Source organism: Natrix helvetica, assembly GCF_964273705.1.
Source record: "Natrix helvetica genome assembly, chromosome: 1".
In the NCBI taxonomy this organism is placed as follows: Eukaryota; Metazoa; Chordata; class Lepidosauria; order Squamata; family Natricidae; genus Natrix; species Natrix helvetica.
The window spans coordinates 142,141,019-142,155,891 of record NC_138548.1 but is presented as its reverse complement, the minus strand read 5'-3'; the positions used below and the strand labels follow the sequence as shown (position 1 = coordinate 142,155,891).

The window sequence follows — 14,873 nt, the reverse complement described above, 5'->3', positions numbered from 1 at the left end:
AGTTCAGTCAAAGCGCGGCCAAACCGGGTCTCTCTCACTCTCTCTGCAACACTCCAGCTTTAATAAACCATAGAGTTGGTGGGGCGGAAGAAAGGCTGGCGGAAGACTACTACAGCGCGGTTTTAAATTGACCCCTATTAAGTCGGAGGACGTTCTCTCTGACGCTGTTTTTTTTTCCTATAGAGGCTGCGCTGAACATTTTTCTTTACTGTTTATCAGTATAATAGAAGTTCAGAGGAGGGAGCTCGATTGCTTCGTGCGTGCGAAGAAGTCTCCTGATTTCTTTGGAATTTTTATTCTCTCCATATATTTTTCTTCCGGATCAAAAATAATATTTTAAAAGGTATTATTAGTGAATGGTCGCGAGTCCACTCAGCCATAATAGTAAATAAGTGACTTCATCTTACTTTTGGTCTATGTGCAACGGTGCATTTTAGCAGCATTAAAATCTTTCAGCATCTTTTTTTTAAGAATTTTTTTATTTTTGGTTAAACAGACAAACACAACACAACATCTTTCGTAGAAGTGTGTCGATTGGTTACAAATAACTTTCGTGCATCTCTTCCACAGTCATTACTTATAGTTCATATCACATTGTATATTTTAAATCAAAAATCTTTATAAATCTTGCTATCAACATCCTACAATTCTCATTTGACTATAATTGTTTTAACGTCCTTTTGCATGAAATAATCCAAAATTAAAAACACAACCACATGATGACATTTCGTTAATTATTTCTAATATCATCCAATAACATTACACCTTTATAACACGTTCTAAGTAAGAATTAATTATGATTGATAACAATTTCTAATCATCTTTTCCAAGTCGCTATTTACTATTTGTATCCCAATTGCTTTTACTGAGCCAGTACATATATATATTGTTAACTATATCCTTTGTCGTTTCATTATTATTATTGTTGTTATTTATTAATAGAAATTCATTTGCTAATTATATCAGGTTTCCTCTCTTCAAATCAACACGTGTGTACCTTGTTATCATCAATTATTTATTTAACATATCACTATAAAGATTGTCACGATGTTAAAAGGTTTGCTAGGCCTGAACTGCCTAAACTGACACTCAAGAGTTAAACTAAGAAAGAGTTATTGCGCAGGTCATAAAAGTTCTTATCTGAAAGTGATTTATTGCGCATGCGTTTACACATTCCAGAACAAAATTCTCTTCTTCTTTGTTTTGGCTGCCAGCTTGGCAGACGTAGCTTTCATTATCAAAATGTAACCATTAGTTATTTTCTGTTTCATTTACTTTTATTATTTTATTATTAAAGTTTGTTTATTAATTAGAATACTTTTGAAGACTTTTATTTTTCTCAATATCTCAAAAGATATGCGGAAGGGAATCAGCCACGGTCCATTGATCTCAGATTTCCCCAAGGCATTTTTCCCCTGACAACTTGGTAGCAGAGGATGGTTGTAGCTGAGATGGCTACAATTTATGGCTGTATTTTCCCTTCATGCTATCTAAAGATAACCGACTAAGCCTAATTAGCAATGTCGGAGAAAAAGAAAAAAAAGAAAAGGAAAGATGGGGCGAGCACAGATGAATCAGCTTCCTCTGACAAGGAGGCCCCCTCGGACACAGAGAAGCAAGATCAAAATGTGCTTCAGGAGCAACAAAGTGGCGAGCCAAATGTGGGGGAAGGAGCTACAGGACGCGACATCCACGAAACGAGGTCAGTGGTTCCTCCTTCTAAAATATCTCCAGGAGATTATGAATTTTTGGGGGCCAAGCCAAAACTTCCCACTCTGCCAGAGCCACTCCATTCCCAGACCCTCGCAGATTATCAAACAATTGATGAATGGCAACTGCCGGCACAAAAAAAATCCTCCCACGCAGAAAGCAGATTTTATGAAATCCCCCCAGATGATGAGCAAGAAATGCAAAGCTATCTTGATCAAATAGAACGTTTCGAAAGATATGCTAGGGAGGCGAGAGTGTGTTTTGAAGAGATAAGGCGAAGTAGGAGAAGCTCCCCCATTCCCAAAATGTCTGAGGACGCCATCTTGTCTTCAAAACAACAGCCTAAGACACACCCCACAGAGTTCATTGGTCAATCAGAACAAAGAGACATGTACACGTCACCGAGGTCACGTGGTCCCTTTGAGTCAACTGAACTTCCGCATACGTATAGAAAGGTGAGGCAGCCAAAAAGTGAAGCTGCACTGCCATCTGCTGGCGGAGAAAAATTATTACAGCAAAAGATGATGCAGTTTCATCAAAGCTCTAGAGATTTACCTATGAGTTTTACAGAAGCCCAAACTTTGCCCTCAAAGGATAAGTCTTCAACACCCCCTGGCGGTGCTGAATCCTCCCTAGATGGAAAAGGGCAAAGCCAAAGGCGAATTCGAGGAAGCCAATTTGATGTTGCCACGCAAAGGCCAATGATGCAACCCCAGCATCCCCTGGTTCAACAACCAGATTTGCAACCAGAGCAACAAATTGTTCCTCAGCAAGTATTCACAGTCACCCCCTTGACTGGTGAGTCCAAACCTGTGCGGAGGGTTGCCCTGTACCCCCCCCCCCGTGCGATTACAACCCCCCTCACTCATCTAGGGCTACCTATTTCTACCACCCACTGCGGCCTTCGTCTCAGTTCCAGCCCAAGCTTCCATATTCACCAGCTGGTTATTATTATTATTAACCCATCATCTTCATCTACGATGTGGACTATTTCCATCTGCCTATCCCTACCAGGACTATTTCATCCGTTTCATCTGGATGTATGTGGTTTTGGCTAACTTACATTAACATCGACAGCACCCACTTGATGAGCGCTGGCCCTTTATTATGCTTTATTCGAGACTAGACCTGCTGCTACTGCGAGAGTCCCCCCTCTCGCAGTCATGGCCTCCAGCCCTTTCAAGGGCCCACCTCGAGGACGGGTTTGTTAACCCAGAGAGGTGGAGGAAGCGTGCATTAAGGGGTTTTTTAGTTAATTGTTTTTTAAAATTTGTAAAGGGTTTTAAGGGGGGGGGGGGAAGGACCAGATCAGGAGTGATAGTAGAGCCAGGCAATTAGGTGTGGTCGAAAGAGGAAGGAACGGAGCGGGTGAGGAAAAGGAGGATAACATTCCATTACAGGGCTCTTTGATACCAACGGTCGTGGGGAGGGGCAGGGGCAAGGACACATTAAGAACGCGCAGTCGGTTGGGAGACCGGGGTTTTTGGTCATTCCCGGTCGTTTGTACCAACCCCTGCATACTAGGTGGTCAGGTTCCACAGGCCCCAGGCCTGAGACTGCTGTTATGCAACGCGAGGTCCGTTGTCAATAAGGCCCCCCTCATTCATGATCTTATTTTGGAGGGGGAGCCGGACCTTGCAGGAATAACCGAGACCTGGTTGGGCTCCGAGGGAGGTTTACCCCTCGTTGAATTGTGCCCACCAGGTTATCGAGCATTTCATCAGCCTCGGGCCCAGGGGAGGGGCGGCGGGGTAGCAGTGATTATTCGGGAAGACCTTGAGCCGAGAGAGTTCACCGTGCCACAGACATCCGGGTGTGAGTCCCTTGTCGTGAGATGGGGCCCAGGGAGGCAGTTGGGCCTGCTGATAGTATACCTGGCCCCTCGCTATACGTCAGCGGCCCTGCCTGAACTCCTTGAGCTGATCTCATCGGTGGCGATTGAGACCCCCAACCTTATAGTGATGGGGGATTTCAATCTGCCGTCGATGGGAGAAGCGTCTGAGGGGGTTCGGGAGTTCATGGCTTCCATGACAGCCATGGACCTGACCCAGTTAATTCAGGGCCCTACTCACGAGGGAGGTCACACGCTGGACCTTGTTTTTGTCTCAGGCCGGTGGATGAGTGATCAGGGAATAGGGGACTTAGCCATTACTCCCCTGTCATGGTCGGATCACTATCTTCTCCGGCTGGACTTCCCTGGTGCTACCCCACACCGCGAGGAGGCGGAACCGGAAGGTATTAGATGGTTCCGCCCCAAGCGCCTGTTGGAACCAGATAGGTTCCAGACGGAGCTTGGGCCACCTCCTGTGGATTTGACCCGCCCCCGAGTGGAGGACCTGGTAGACGCATGGAATAGTGCGACTACCGGGGCCCTGGACCGGGTGGCGCCTTTGCGGCCTCTCCTGCGGCGACGAACCACCCTGGCTCCCTGGTTTACCGAGGAGCTAAGGGTGATGAAACGCCAAAGGAGACGCCTAGAGAGTCGTTGGAGATCCTCTCGTTCCGAATCTGACCGAGCACAGGCACGAGCCTACTTGAGGACGTACCTTGTGGCATTAAGAGCGGCCAAACGTCAACATTGCGCCGCCCTTATTGCGTCTGCAGATAACCGCCCTGCCGCCTTGTTTCGGGTGACTCGCTCCCTCTTGTTTGAGAGGCCGCGGGAAGCCCCTTTACAGGGTAGAGCAGAGGAGTTTGGGAAATATCTACATGACAAAGTCGCTCAAATCCGGATGGGATGGACCCCCTTCAGTGGTTCAGTAGAGACGCCCGTGGCGAGTCTTGAGGGTCCGCTTTGGGAGGAGTTTGATTCGGTTGCCATCGAGGATTTGGACAGGTTGCGTGGACGTCTGCGACCCACCACATGTTTATTGGACCCGTGTCCCTCCTGGCTTGTACTGGCATCCTGGGAGGTTACACGTGACTGGCTCCTGGTCCTAGTGAACACTTCGTTGGGTGAGGGGTCTCTACCAGCCGCCTTGAAAGAGGCGGTGGTGAGACCCCTGCTCAAGAAGTCTTCCCTGGACCCGACGGACCTAGTCAATTACCGTCCAGTCTCCAACCTTCCTTTTTTAGCGAAGGTTGTAGAGAGTGTGGTGGTACAGCAGTTCCCACGCCACCTGGAGGAAAATGATTATCTAGACCCGCGCCAGTCCGGCTTCCGACCCGGGCACAGCACGGAGACGGCCTTGGTCGCATTGGTGGATGATCTCTGGCGGGCCAGAGATAGGGGTTGTTCCTCTATCCTGGTCCTATTAGACCTCTCGGCGGCTTTCGATACCATCGACCATGGTATCCTGTTGCACCGGCTGGAGGGGCTGGGAGTCAGGGGCACCGTTTTACGGTGGTTTGGCTCCTACCTCACTGACCGGACGCAACGTGTGTTGGCAGGGGAGCAGAGATCGACCCGGAGGCCTCTCACATGTGGAGTGCCACAGGGTTCGGTACTCTCGCCTCTCCTGTTCAACACATACATGAAACCGCTGGGCGAGATCATCCGTGGTTTTGGGGTGGGATATCATCTGTATGCTGATGACACTCAGCTATACATCTCCACCCCAAACCACCCCAATGAGGCCATCGAAGTGATGTCCCGGTGTTTGGAGGCCGTACGGATCTGGATGGATGGCAACCGACTGAAACTCAACCCTTCCAAGACGGAGTGGCTGTGGCTTCCGGCGCCCCGGTTCAACCAGGTGTTTCCATCCCTGGCCATTGGGGGCGTGCAATTAGCCCCTATGGAACAGGTGCGCAATTTGGGCGTCCTCCTGGATGCCCGGCTGTCCATGGATGACCATGTAACAGCCGTGGCAAGGGGGGCGTTCCATCAGGTTCGCCTGATGCGCCAATTGCGCCCCTTATTGGACCGGGATGCCCTACGCACAGTCACCCATGCGCTGGTGACGTCTCGCCTGGACTACTGCAATGCTCTCTACATGGGGCTTCCTTTGAGATGCACTCGGAGACTACAGTTGGTCCAGAACGCGGCCGCGCGGGTGATCATGGGGAGGACTAGATTCTCCCCTGTAACACCTCTCCTGCGCGAGCTGCACTGGCTTCCTGTGGTCTACCGAGTGCGTTTCAAGGTCTTGATTATGATCTTTAAAGCGCTTCATGGCACAGGGCCTAGTTACATGCAGGATCGCATCCTGCCCCACACATCCCTACGACCAATCCGCTCTCACAGAGAGGGACTTCTCCGGGTGCCGACCGCCAAACAGTGTCGGGGGGCGACACCCAGGAGCAGAGCCTTCTCTGTGATGGGCCCAGCCCTGTGGAATGACCTCCCCCGGGACATCAGGATTACTTCCGATCTCCGCTCCTTCCGTGTACAACTGAAGACCCACCTCTTCCAACTATCTGGCCTGGCTCAACCGTAATTTTCTCGTACCCCTCCTGACTGTCTGTTTTTAACATTTTGAATTTGGATTGTACATGGGGTTTTATAATTAGGGTATTTTAATGGTTTTTAATTGTCTATGTATTGTATCTGTTAACCTCCTCCGAACATGTGTGTCTATGTACTTATGTATGTCATGGATTTATGTAAATGTTATATGTTTTTACTCCACTGTACGCCGCCCCGAGTCCTATTCGGAAAGGGAGTGGCTAATAAATTTAAATTATTATTATTATTATTATTATTATTATTATTATTAAAGGAGTCAGGAGAGAATTATAAAGCCTGGGTCAGTGAAATTGCGCTCTTGCTTCGAAGAGAAGGCACACATTCCATGATTTTTAATCCTCCTCCACCGTGGACGCCTGCAATGAGAGACCTCGAAAACAGAGCAATCACGACTTTACTCATGTCAATGGAAATTGAGATCCAAGGTATCTTTCCACCTGATGCAACTGCCCAAGAAATATGGGCTATTTTGGAAGATTGCTACAGGCCCGTTTCAATTGAATCCTCATGTTTGCTCATGTCTGAGTTCCATGGTTCGAAGTTGAAACCTGGTGAACGAATTGGTGGACATTTGACCAAACTGAAAAGAATGAGAAGTGAATTGAGACAAAATGGCCATGTAATCGATGATATCCAAATGATTAGCATCATCATTAGCTCATTGAATTATGAATGGAAAGATGCTGTTGCAAAGATTAACTACGTGCCTATTCCTCAACGCACAGTTAACCACGTTTGCAGACTTTTAGTGGAAGACGAAGCTATCAGGTTAGCTACACCACATCTGCAACGGCCTCCAGCGTTAAAGGCTCCAGCCAGACGTCCCTTCCGAGGAAGAGGCTACGCTCCAAGGATGCCAAAATGCTACACCTGCAACCGTGTGGGACATGACACCCGGGATTGTCCCCAACGAGTTCCAGCTCCCGTCACGTACCAGCCCAGAGGAACAGATTCCAGAGGCAGAGGTAGAGGCGGAAGACAAGGCCGTCGTGGTCCAAGGCGTGATTCACAAGCTCCACTTGTGACACTGGCCATAACCAACGTTCCACAACCTGATCCAAAGTTCGACAGACGTCTTTTGTGGACTTTAGACAGTGGAGCAGCTGTGCACGTTACCCACAGAAGGGAACTTTTCACAGAGATGGGCGAACCAGAGCCCGAGTATCGAGAACTGTATTCCTTCACCAACCACACTTGCAAGGTTATGGGAAAAGGAACTGTTTACATTGAAGAGCTCGATACACACATCCCTGATGTTTATTACATACCTTCAGCAACCAGTAATTTGCTTAGTCAAAGTCATTTGTCTAGAGATTTAAAGTTCCAGGTTCACCACCTCGAAAAAGCAAGTTACTTAGTTAAAGATGGAGATATTGTTGCTGAAACTATGCTGATTGGTGGTGTTTATTACTTAAAGCCAAAGCCTAAAGGGCAAGCACAGGCAAGTATGCAAACTCCAAAAAGGCACAACGTGAACCCAGAGAGAGTTGTCCCAGAGAGAGAAAACGTTACTGTGCCGAAGGCTCCTAAAGCCAACAAACAGAGAAAACAGAAACAGGTTGCTCAAAGCAAGCCTGAGGGTCCTCATGAAACTGTTAATGTTGAGAATTCACTAACTGGTAAACCTTTGCATTCCAGGTGTATTCACAAGTGGCACAGAAGATTGGGACATGCCAGTTTCCATGTTCTTAGAAAGATGCCGGAGTTCGCAAAAGGTTTGGATCTAAAGGGGTGTAAGGTGTTTTTGGATTGTGCGGTTTGCAAAAAGGCTAAATCCAAGGCGGCTCCAATTCCAAAACACGCTACACGCCGGTCAACACGCATTTTTGATTTGGTACACACTGACATAGTGGGTCCTTTCCCACCAACACTTGGTGGCAGAAAGTATTTTTTAACAATTGTAGATAATCATTCTAGATATGGATTTGTATATCCTATGAGAGAGAAATCTGAGACCTTTCAGATCTTTAAAGACTTTGCAGCGTTTGTTTCTACACAATACCAAGTTCGCATCGCCAGAATCCAGAGTGACCATGGTGCAGAATTCATGTCTCAGCGTTTCCAGGACTGGATGCGTAAGAATGGAATTCTTCATCAGACATCTGCTCCATATACACCGGCTCATAACGGAGTCGTAGAAAGAAGACAAGGGGTTCTACAAACCATGATGCGTTGTCTTCTAGAAGATGCCAATCTCAGTAACGCATACTGGGGTGAAGCAATCAAATATGCAAATTACATTGTCAACCGTACTTGGAGCAGTGTAATCAATCAAACTCCTTTCTACATGCTGTATGGCTACAAGCCCGATCTCAAGAACCTCCACATTTTTGGTTCATATGCTATGGTAAACACTCCCTTAAGTCAAAGAAGAAAGGGAGGTACAGTAGCAAAGAGACTGAGATTTATGGGTATTGATGATTATTCAAAATGGTTCAAATTCATTGATACTAAACATGTGATTGTCATTTCACAATCTGCTAATTTTGAGGAAGATATTGACTGGTCCAGGATTCATTCCAATGATCCTGAAGTTTATTTTCCTAGAGATGGTGTTCCAGATGCCACGCAGCCTGATGACAATTCGCAGGCAGATATTCCTTCTACCAGTTCTTCACAAACTGATGTTCCGTCTTCGCAAGCCGCGGATGCTGATGCTAGCGACGAACGTGAGGACGAGGATGATGATGAAGAAGAAGAAGAAGAAGAAGACTGGTCTGTTGCTCCTAGACGTTCCAAGAGGGCCACAAAAGGAATCCCTCCACAACGTTATTCATGGCAACTGACAAAGTCACCCTTACCTTTGATTTGCAACGTTACTCTTCCTCCTGAGACATTCACACAAATCAAACAGCTTCCTGATTCAGAACAAGACAAGTGGTATGATGCAATGCAGGATGAAATGGACAGTTTGAAGAAACTTAATGTATTCACACCTGCAAAACCTCCAGCAAACAAGAAAGTCATTGGCACCCGATGGGTCTACAGAATCAAGAAGAAACCGAATGGTGAGTCTTTATACAAAGCCAGACTTGTAGCTCAGGGTTTCGCTCAACGTTATCCTGAGGACTACACAAACACTTACTCACCAACAGTCAGAACTGAAAGTGTAAAAATTGCTTTAACCACTGCAACTATTCTTGGTTTAGAAGTTTTCCAATTTGATGTGGACACAGCTTATCTACATGCAGACCTAGATGAAGAGATCTACGTGAGAAGCCCTCCAGGATTCCGAAAGCAAGAAGGGGATACCTGGTTCCTGAACAAAAGTCTTTATGGTCTGAAACAGTCAGGTTTAATGTGGTATTTATGTCTTACTGACAAACTAAATTCAATGGGCTTTATTAAGTCCGAAACTGATGAATGCGTGTTCACAAAAAGATCTAACAATGCATATGAGATAATTCTTGTTTATGTTGATGATATTGTTTATATTGGTCCAAATAAGAAAATGAGTGAGATTTTTGCCAAAAGTTTGCAGAGATACTTCACACTAAAATCTTTAGGACACATTAGCACTTATTTAGGTGTTCAAATTGAAAAGACACGGAAGGGGTTTAGTCTTTCACAAGAAGAGAAAATTGACCACATTCTACATCATTGCAACATGAAAGATGCTAGCACAACAAAGACACCCATGCAAACAGATTTTCACAACTTAACACATGAACCAAGTCCTGAGTTCGAGGATCAAACACTTTATCGTTCAGTCATTGGTTCACTATTATACATTAGTAGTTGGACCAGACCTGACATCGCACTTAGTGTTAATCTTTTATCACGACACGTAGGTAAGGCAACACAATTTCATTGGTCATGCATTAAGAAGTTATTACTAAATTACTAATCACTAATCATTGTAGAAGTGTGTCGATTGGTTACAAATAACTTTTGTGCATCTCTTCCACAGTCATTACTTATAATTCAAATCACATTATGTATTTTAAATCAAAAATCTTTATATATCTTACTATCAACATACTACGCTTCTCATTTGACTGTGGCTGTTTTAACATCCTTTTGCATGATGGTCTGATTGGACCATCCAGTGGCAAAAATATAGGCAGCGGTCTCAGGGCATCGAGACCGCATGTCCGTATCATTGCGACGTTGGCTCCTCCCTCCACCATCTTTCAGCATCTTGATGGAGGCAATGCAATTTAATACAGGTAGTCCTCAACTTACGACCACAATTGAGCCCAAAATGTATGTTGTTAAGTGATAATTTTTAAAGTGAGTTTTGCCCTATTTTATGACTTTTCTTGTCACATTTGTTAAGTGAATCTCAGCGACTGTTAAATTAGTAACACGGTTGTTAAGTGAATCTGGTTTCTTCATTGACTTTGCTTGTTGGAAGGTCACAAAGGACGATTGCATGACTCTGGGACACGGCAACCGTCATAAATATGAGTTGGTTGTCAAGCATCCCAATGTAAATCACGTGACCATGGGAATGCTACGGCAATTGTAAGTGTGAAAAACAGTCATGTCACTTTTTCAGTGATGTAACTTTGTTCACTAAATGAAGTATTGTAGGTCGAGGACTACCTGTATTAACACAAGAGGATCGCCCACCGTTTCTGTTTAATGTAATCTATCCCTATCTCATTTGTTTCTTGCTAGATGGGTGTTCTGGTGAAAACATTCTGCGTAACTTGCAATAGATTATCCTTCAAAATAATGTTAAAATGTCATTTTCATTCATCACCCAGTTATAGGCTTGTCTTACATAGACTATCCTGTGGATATTTTTCATTTCAACTGCTTTGTAAAACTCTCTAAATTAAAAAAAAACCCATAATGCCAAATTAAATGTCATGACTTGTGGAAAAACATTCTAAGGTTGATTTTCAGAAGGATGCCTGTTACTGGACTTGGAGATTTCTCCATTGTTTTCATAGACATGGAAAGTCAAAACACACATACCCCTGTAAGCCAGCCAGGTACAGGTAGTCCTCGAATTACTATCTCAATTGAGCCCCAAATTTCTGTTGCTAAACAAGACAGTTGTTAAGTGACTTTTCCTCCATTTGATGAACTCACCTGCCAGAGTTGTTAAGTGAATCACCGAAGTTGTTAAGTTAGGAACCTGATTGTCCAGTGAATCTGGCCTCCCCATTGACCAATTCTTAGAAGGATGCAAAAGGTGATCACATGATCCCAGGGCACTTCAACTATCATAAATAAGAACTCGTTGCCAAGCATCCAAATTTTGATGATGTGACTATGGGGATGGTGCCACAGTTGTAAAAGTGAAAAACTGTCATAACCCACTTTTTTCAGTGACATAGTAATTTTGAATGGTCATTAAATGAACTATTGTAAGACAAAGGCTATCTGTATTCCTCTATGTACAACTATTCTTTTAGGACCATTACAATGGCACTGAAAAAAAGTGACTTATACCTATTTTTCACACTTACAATCATTGCAGCCTCCCCCATGGTCATGTGAACAAATTTTCGAGGTAATCAGTTCATATTTAGGATGGTTGCAGTGTCCAAGGCGATGTGATCACCTTTTGTGACCTCTGAAAAAGTCAATGGGGAAGCCAGATTCACTTAACCACCACGTTACTAACTTAACAACTGCAGTGATTCACTAAACAATTGTGACAAGAAAGTTCGTAAAATGGGATGAAGCTCATTTAATAACTGTCTTGCTTAGCAATAGAAATTTTGGGGTCAATTGTGGTCATAGGTCGAAGACTTATCTACCGTATTTTTCGGAGTATAATATGTACCGGAGTATAAGACACACTAAGGTTTTGAAGAGGCAATTTTTTTAAAAAAAATGTTTTTGCACTCTGCAAACCTCCCCAAAATGGCCCGTTTGTTGTGAAAACGGGCCCATTTTTTTTCCAAAAAAGGCATGAATAGCCTTTAGGAGGCTTGTAGATTGCTCCTTGAGGGGGGGGGGGCTCAAAATGAGCAAAAAATGGCCCTTTTCCCCAAAAATGGAGCCCATTTTGTGTCAAAAAATTGCATGCATAGCCTTTAGAAGGCTTATAGAGTGCTCCTAGGGGCTGGGGGGACAGAATTGAGCAAACAAATGGCCCATTTTTCACTCATTTCTGTCCTCCCCAGCCCCCAGGAGTACTCTGAAAGCCTTCTAGAAGCTCTGCACAGCCATTTTGGTGAAGAGGGCGGGGTTTTGGGAGGCATAAAATGCTGTATTCAATGTGTAAGACGCACCCAGATTTTCAGCCTCTTTTTTGAGGGAAAAAGGTGTGTCTTATACTCAGAAAAATACAGTACATAAATTGTGGTCATAAGTCAAAGACTTATCTACTTAAATAGTCTTGCCTGATTTGGGGAGGTGAATACAGAGAAAGGAAAGGGGAGATGATATTTGGTCAGAAGCGAGGTTGTGATATAAACTTTCAGGCCTTCCGTAATTTACTGAGCATTTACTCCACACATCTTTAGTGAAGTGTGAAAACCAGCGTTTGCATTTCTTGAATCAGATGAGAGCACATCTTTCTCTTTCTGTCCTGGCCATTTTTACAGAGGCATAACTGAGAGTGTTTTAACAAACTACACTGTTTGGTTTGGTGGCAGCAGGGCCTCAGATAGAAAAACCATACAGAGAGTGGTAAGGACACTGAGAAGATTATAGGAAGCTCGCTTCCCGTTATTTTGGATACTGCTTATAAGCGCTATGTGCTTGGAGCTCAAAGCATTGTTAGAGACCCCACACATCCACTTTATGGTCTATTTTGGTTGCTCCCCTCTGGGAGGAGGTTTCAAAGTATTTCTAGCAGAACTATGAGATTCTGTAACAGCTTTGTTCCCTATGCCAGCGATGGTGAACCTTTTTTGGCTCGTGTGCCATAAGTGGGGGGAGCACAGAGAGGTCGTGTGCGGACATGCTGCACCATAATGCAATGCGCGATCCCCCAGTGCACATGCACACACTACAGGTGCGACCCCTCATTTTTCGCATGCTTTTTTCGCCCTCCCCAGGCTCCAGAGGCTTTATAGAAGCCTCGGGAGGGCGAAAACAGCCTCCCCTGCCCCCCGGATGCCCTCCGGAGGCTTCAGGGACCTTCAGGAGCAGTCAAAGCGACCCTCCGAGCAAACTGGAAGTCACTTCTGGTTTGCTTGAAGGGTCGTTTTGAGCGCTCCGAAGGCTTCAGGGACCTTCAGGACACTTCCCTGAAGTCTCCGGAGCAGTCAAAATGAACCTCCGAGCAAACCGGAAGTCAGTTCCCGAACTTCCGGTTTGTCCGTAGGGCTGTTTTTTTGCACTCCGGAGGCTTCAGGGAAGCTCATGAAGCCTCCAGAAGGCCTCTGGGGGGGGGGGGGAGGCTCTTTTCGCCCTCCCCAGGCTCCTATAAAGTCTGGAGCCTGGGGAGGGCGAAAAATGGCTTTAAAAAAGGGTGAACTCAGCTGGCCAGCACGCGCATGCGCGCTGGCCAGCTAACAGGGCAGCGCCTCGCGTGCCCTGACATGGCTCCGCGTGCCACCTGTGGCACGCGTGCCATAGGTTCACCATCACTGCCCTATGCCATCCATTTGGTAAACTCACAAGATTTGTTTTTCTCGCCATGTATATTATACATCTGGACTAGACTGTGTTGTTTCTCTATCATATATGTCTCTGTCATATAAATATGCCTATGCATATTTATTTATTTTGTCATGTTTATGTTGTATTGGAAGTGGTGACCTTTTGAGAGCTGTATGCAACAAAATTTCATTTTAATGTATGCCGATTAGTGTACATTCAAAGTGACAATAAAGTTATTCTGTCTAAGTCTATTACAGGTCCTGTTTGCCCATTATGAGGCCAACCCAGTACAGTAAATTTTTCTCAGTTGTTGTGGGGAAAATAGGAGGAGGAAGGTACATAGGATATGTTCATCGACTTGAGTTATTTTTACTCAAAAATAAACCTCCAACTCTTTGTTAACAGTGCAAACTTTGTGTAAGAGAGGCAAATTTCTAAATTTAAGTGATAATCATTCATTTATATCATGTTGAAATGGCCCATTCAACATATACGTAACAAGAAAAATTCTTACAACTATATAACTTCTCAAAAAGTTATTAGCTCATACAGCTTTTATAAGGTTTTATTATAATCTGGATTCCAGTTTTCAGCACATGAAATTGTGCATGATACTGCATAAATATGAAGATGATGTTTATGGTTATCCTTCAGAACCTAAAGATGTTGATATATAATTACAGCAGTTCTGTTATTACTCAAATTGTTTTCTGTCAATATTCAAAAATGAAAGAGCATTGCCAGACTTGAGTTTCTCCTGTAACAAAAAGAATGAAGACTTTGAGAAAGCATTAACAAGCATTATATACAGTATATGTGCAAAAGATGCCTCAGAAGACTTCTCAGTCAAATACTCAATAAATTGCTGTTTATAAATATAATGAACCACATTAAGTAGATGCTTCTTAGAATCTCTCAGAACATGCTAATGATGTGGGTAGAACAGATAGACAACAGATAGGTATACCTGAAAAACCTGTCAAAGGTATCTTCATCTTATTCTCAGATTAATATGATTTTTTTAATCGCTTTATGCTGCATCAGATGCAGAGCAAATTACCAATATATCTCCATCAGATATCAACGTTATTGCAATAGAAATGTTCAGTCCTTCCTATTCTATCAAATAATGCTGAGAGGTAACTTGGATTGGAAGATAAGAGCATGTATCAAAAAGTAATTGATGCAAAAAATGCATGGATAAGCTAACAACTCTATTGAATCATAGCTGATTCCTGGTGAC

At 44.4% G+C, this 14,873-nt stretch overlaps 1 protein-coding gene across 3 annotated transcripts in view; it reads right to left on the bottom strand.

Annotated features, from left to right (window-relative positions):
• Positions 1 to 14,177: 14,177 nt before the first annotated feature.
• ACMSD (aminocarboxymuconate semialdehyde decarboxylase) overlaps positions 14,178 to 14,873 on the bottom strand; it is a 34,393-nt gene continuing 33,697 nt past the window's right edge. For all 3 annotated transcript variants that reach the window (XM_081940180.1, XM_081940178.1, XM_081940179.1), the window contains exon 10: positions 14,178 to 14,387. In XM_081940180.1, the coding sequence (XP_081796306.1) occupies positions 14,325 to 14,387 (63 nt within the window). In that variant the 3' untranslated portion in view covers positions 14,178 to 14,324. The remainder of the gene's footprint in view (positions 14,388 to 14,873) is intronic.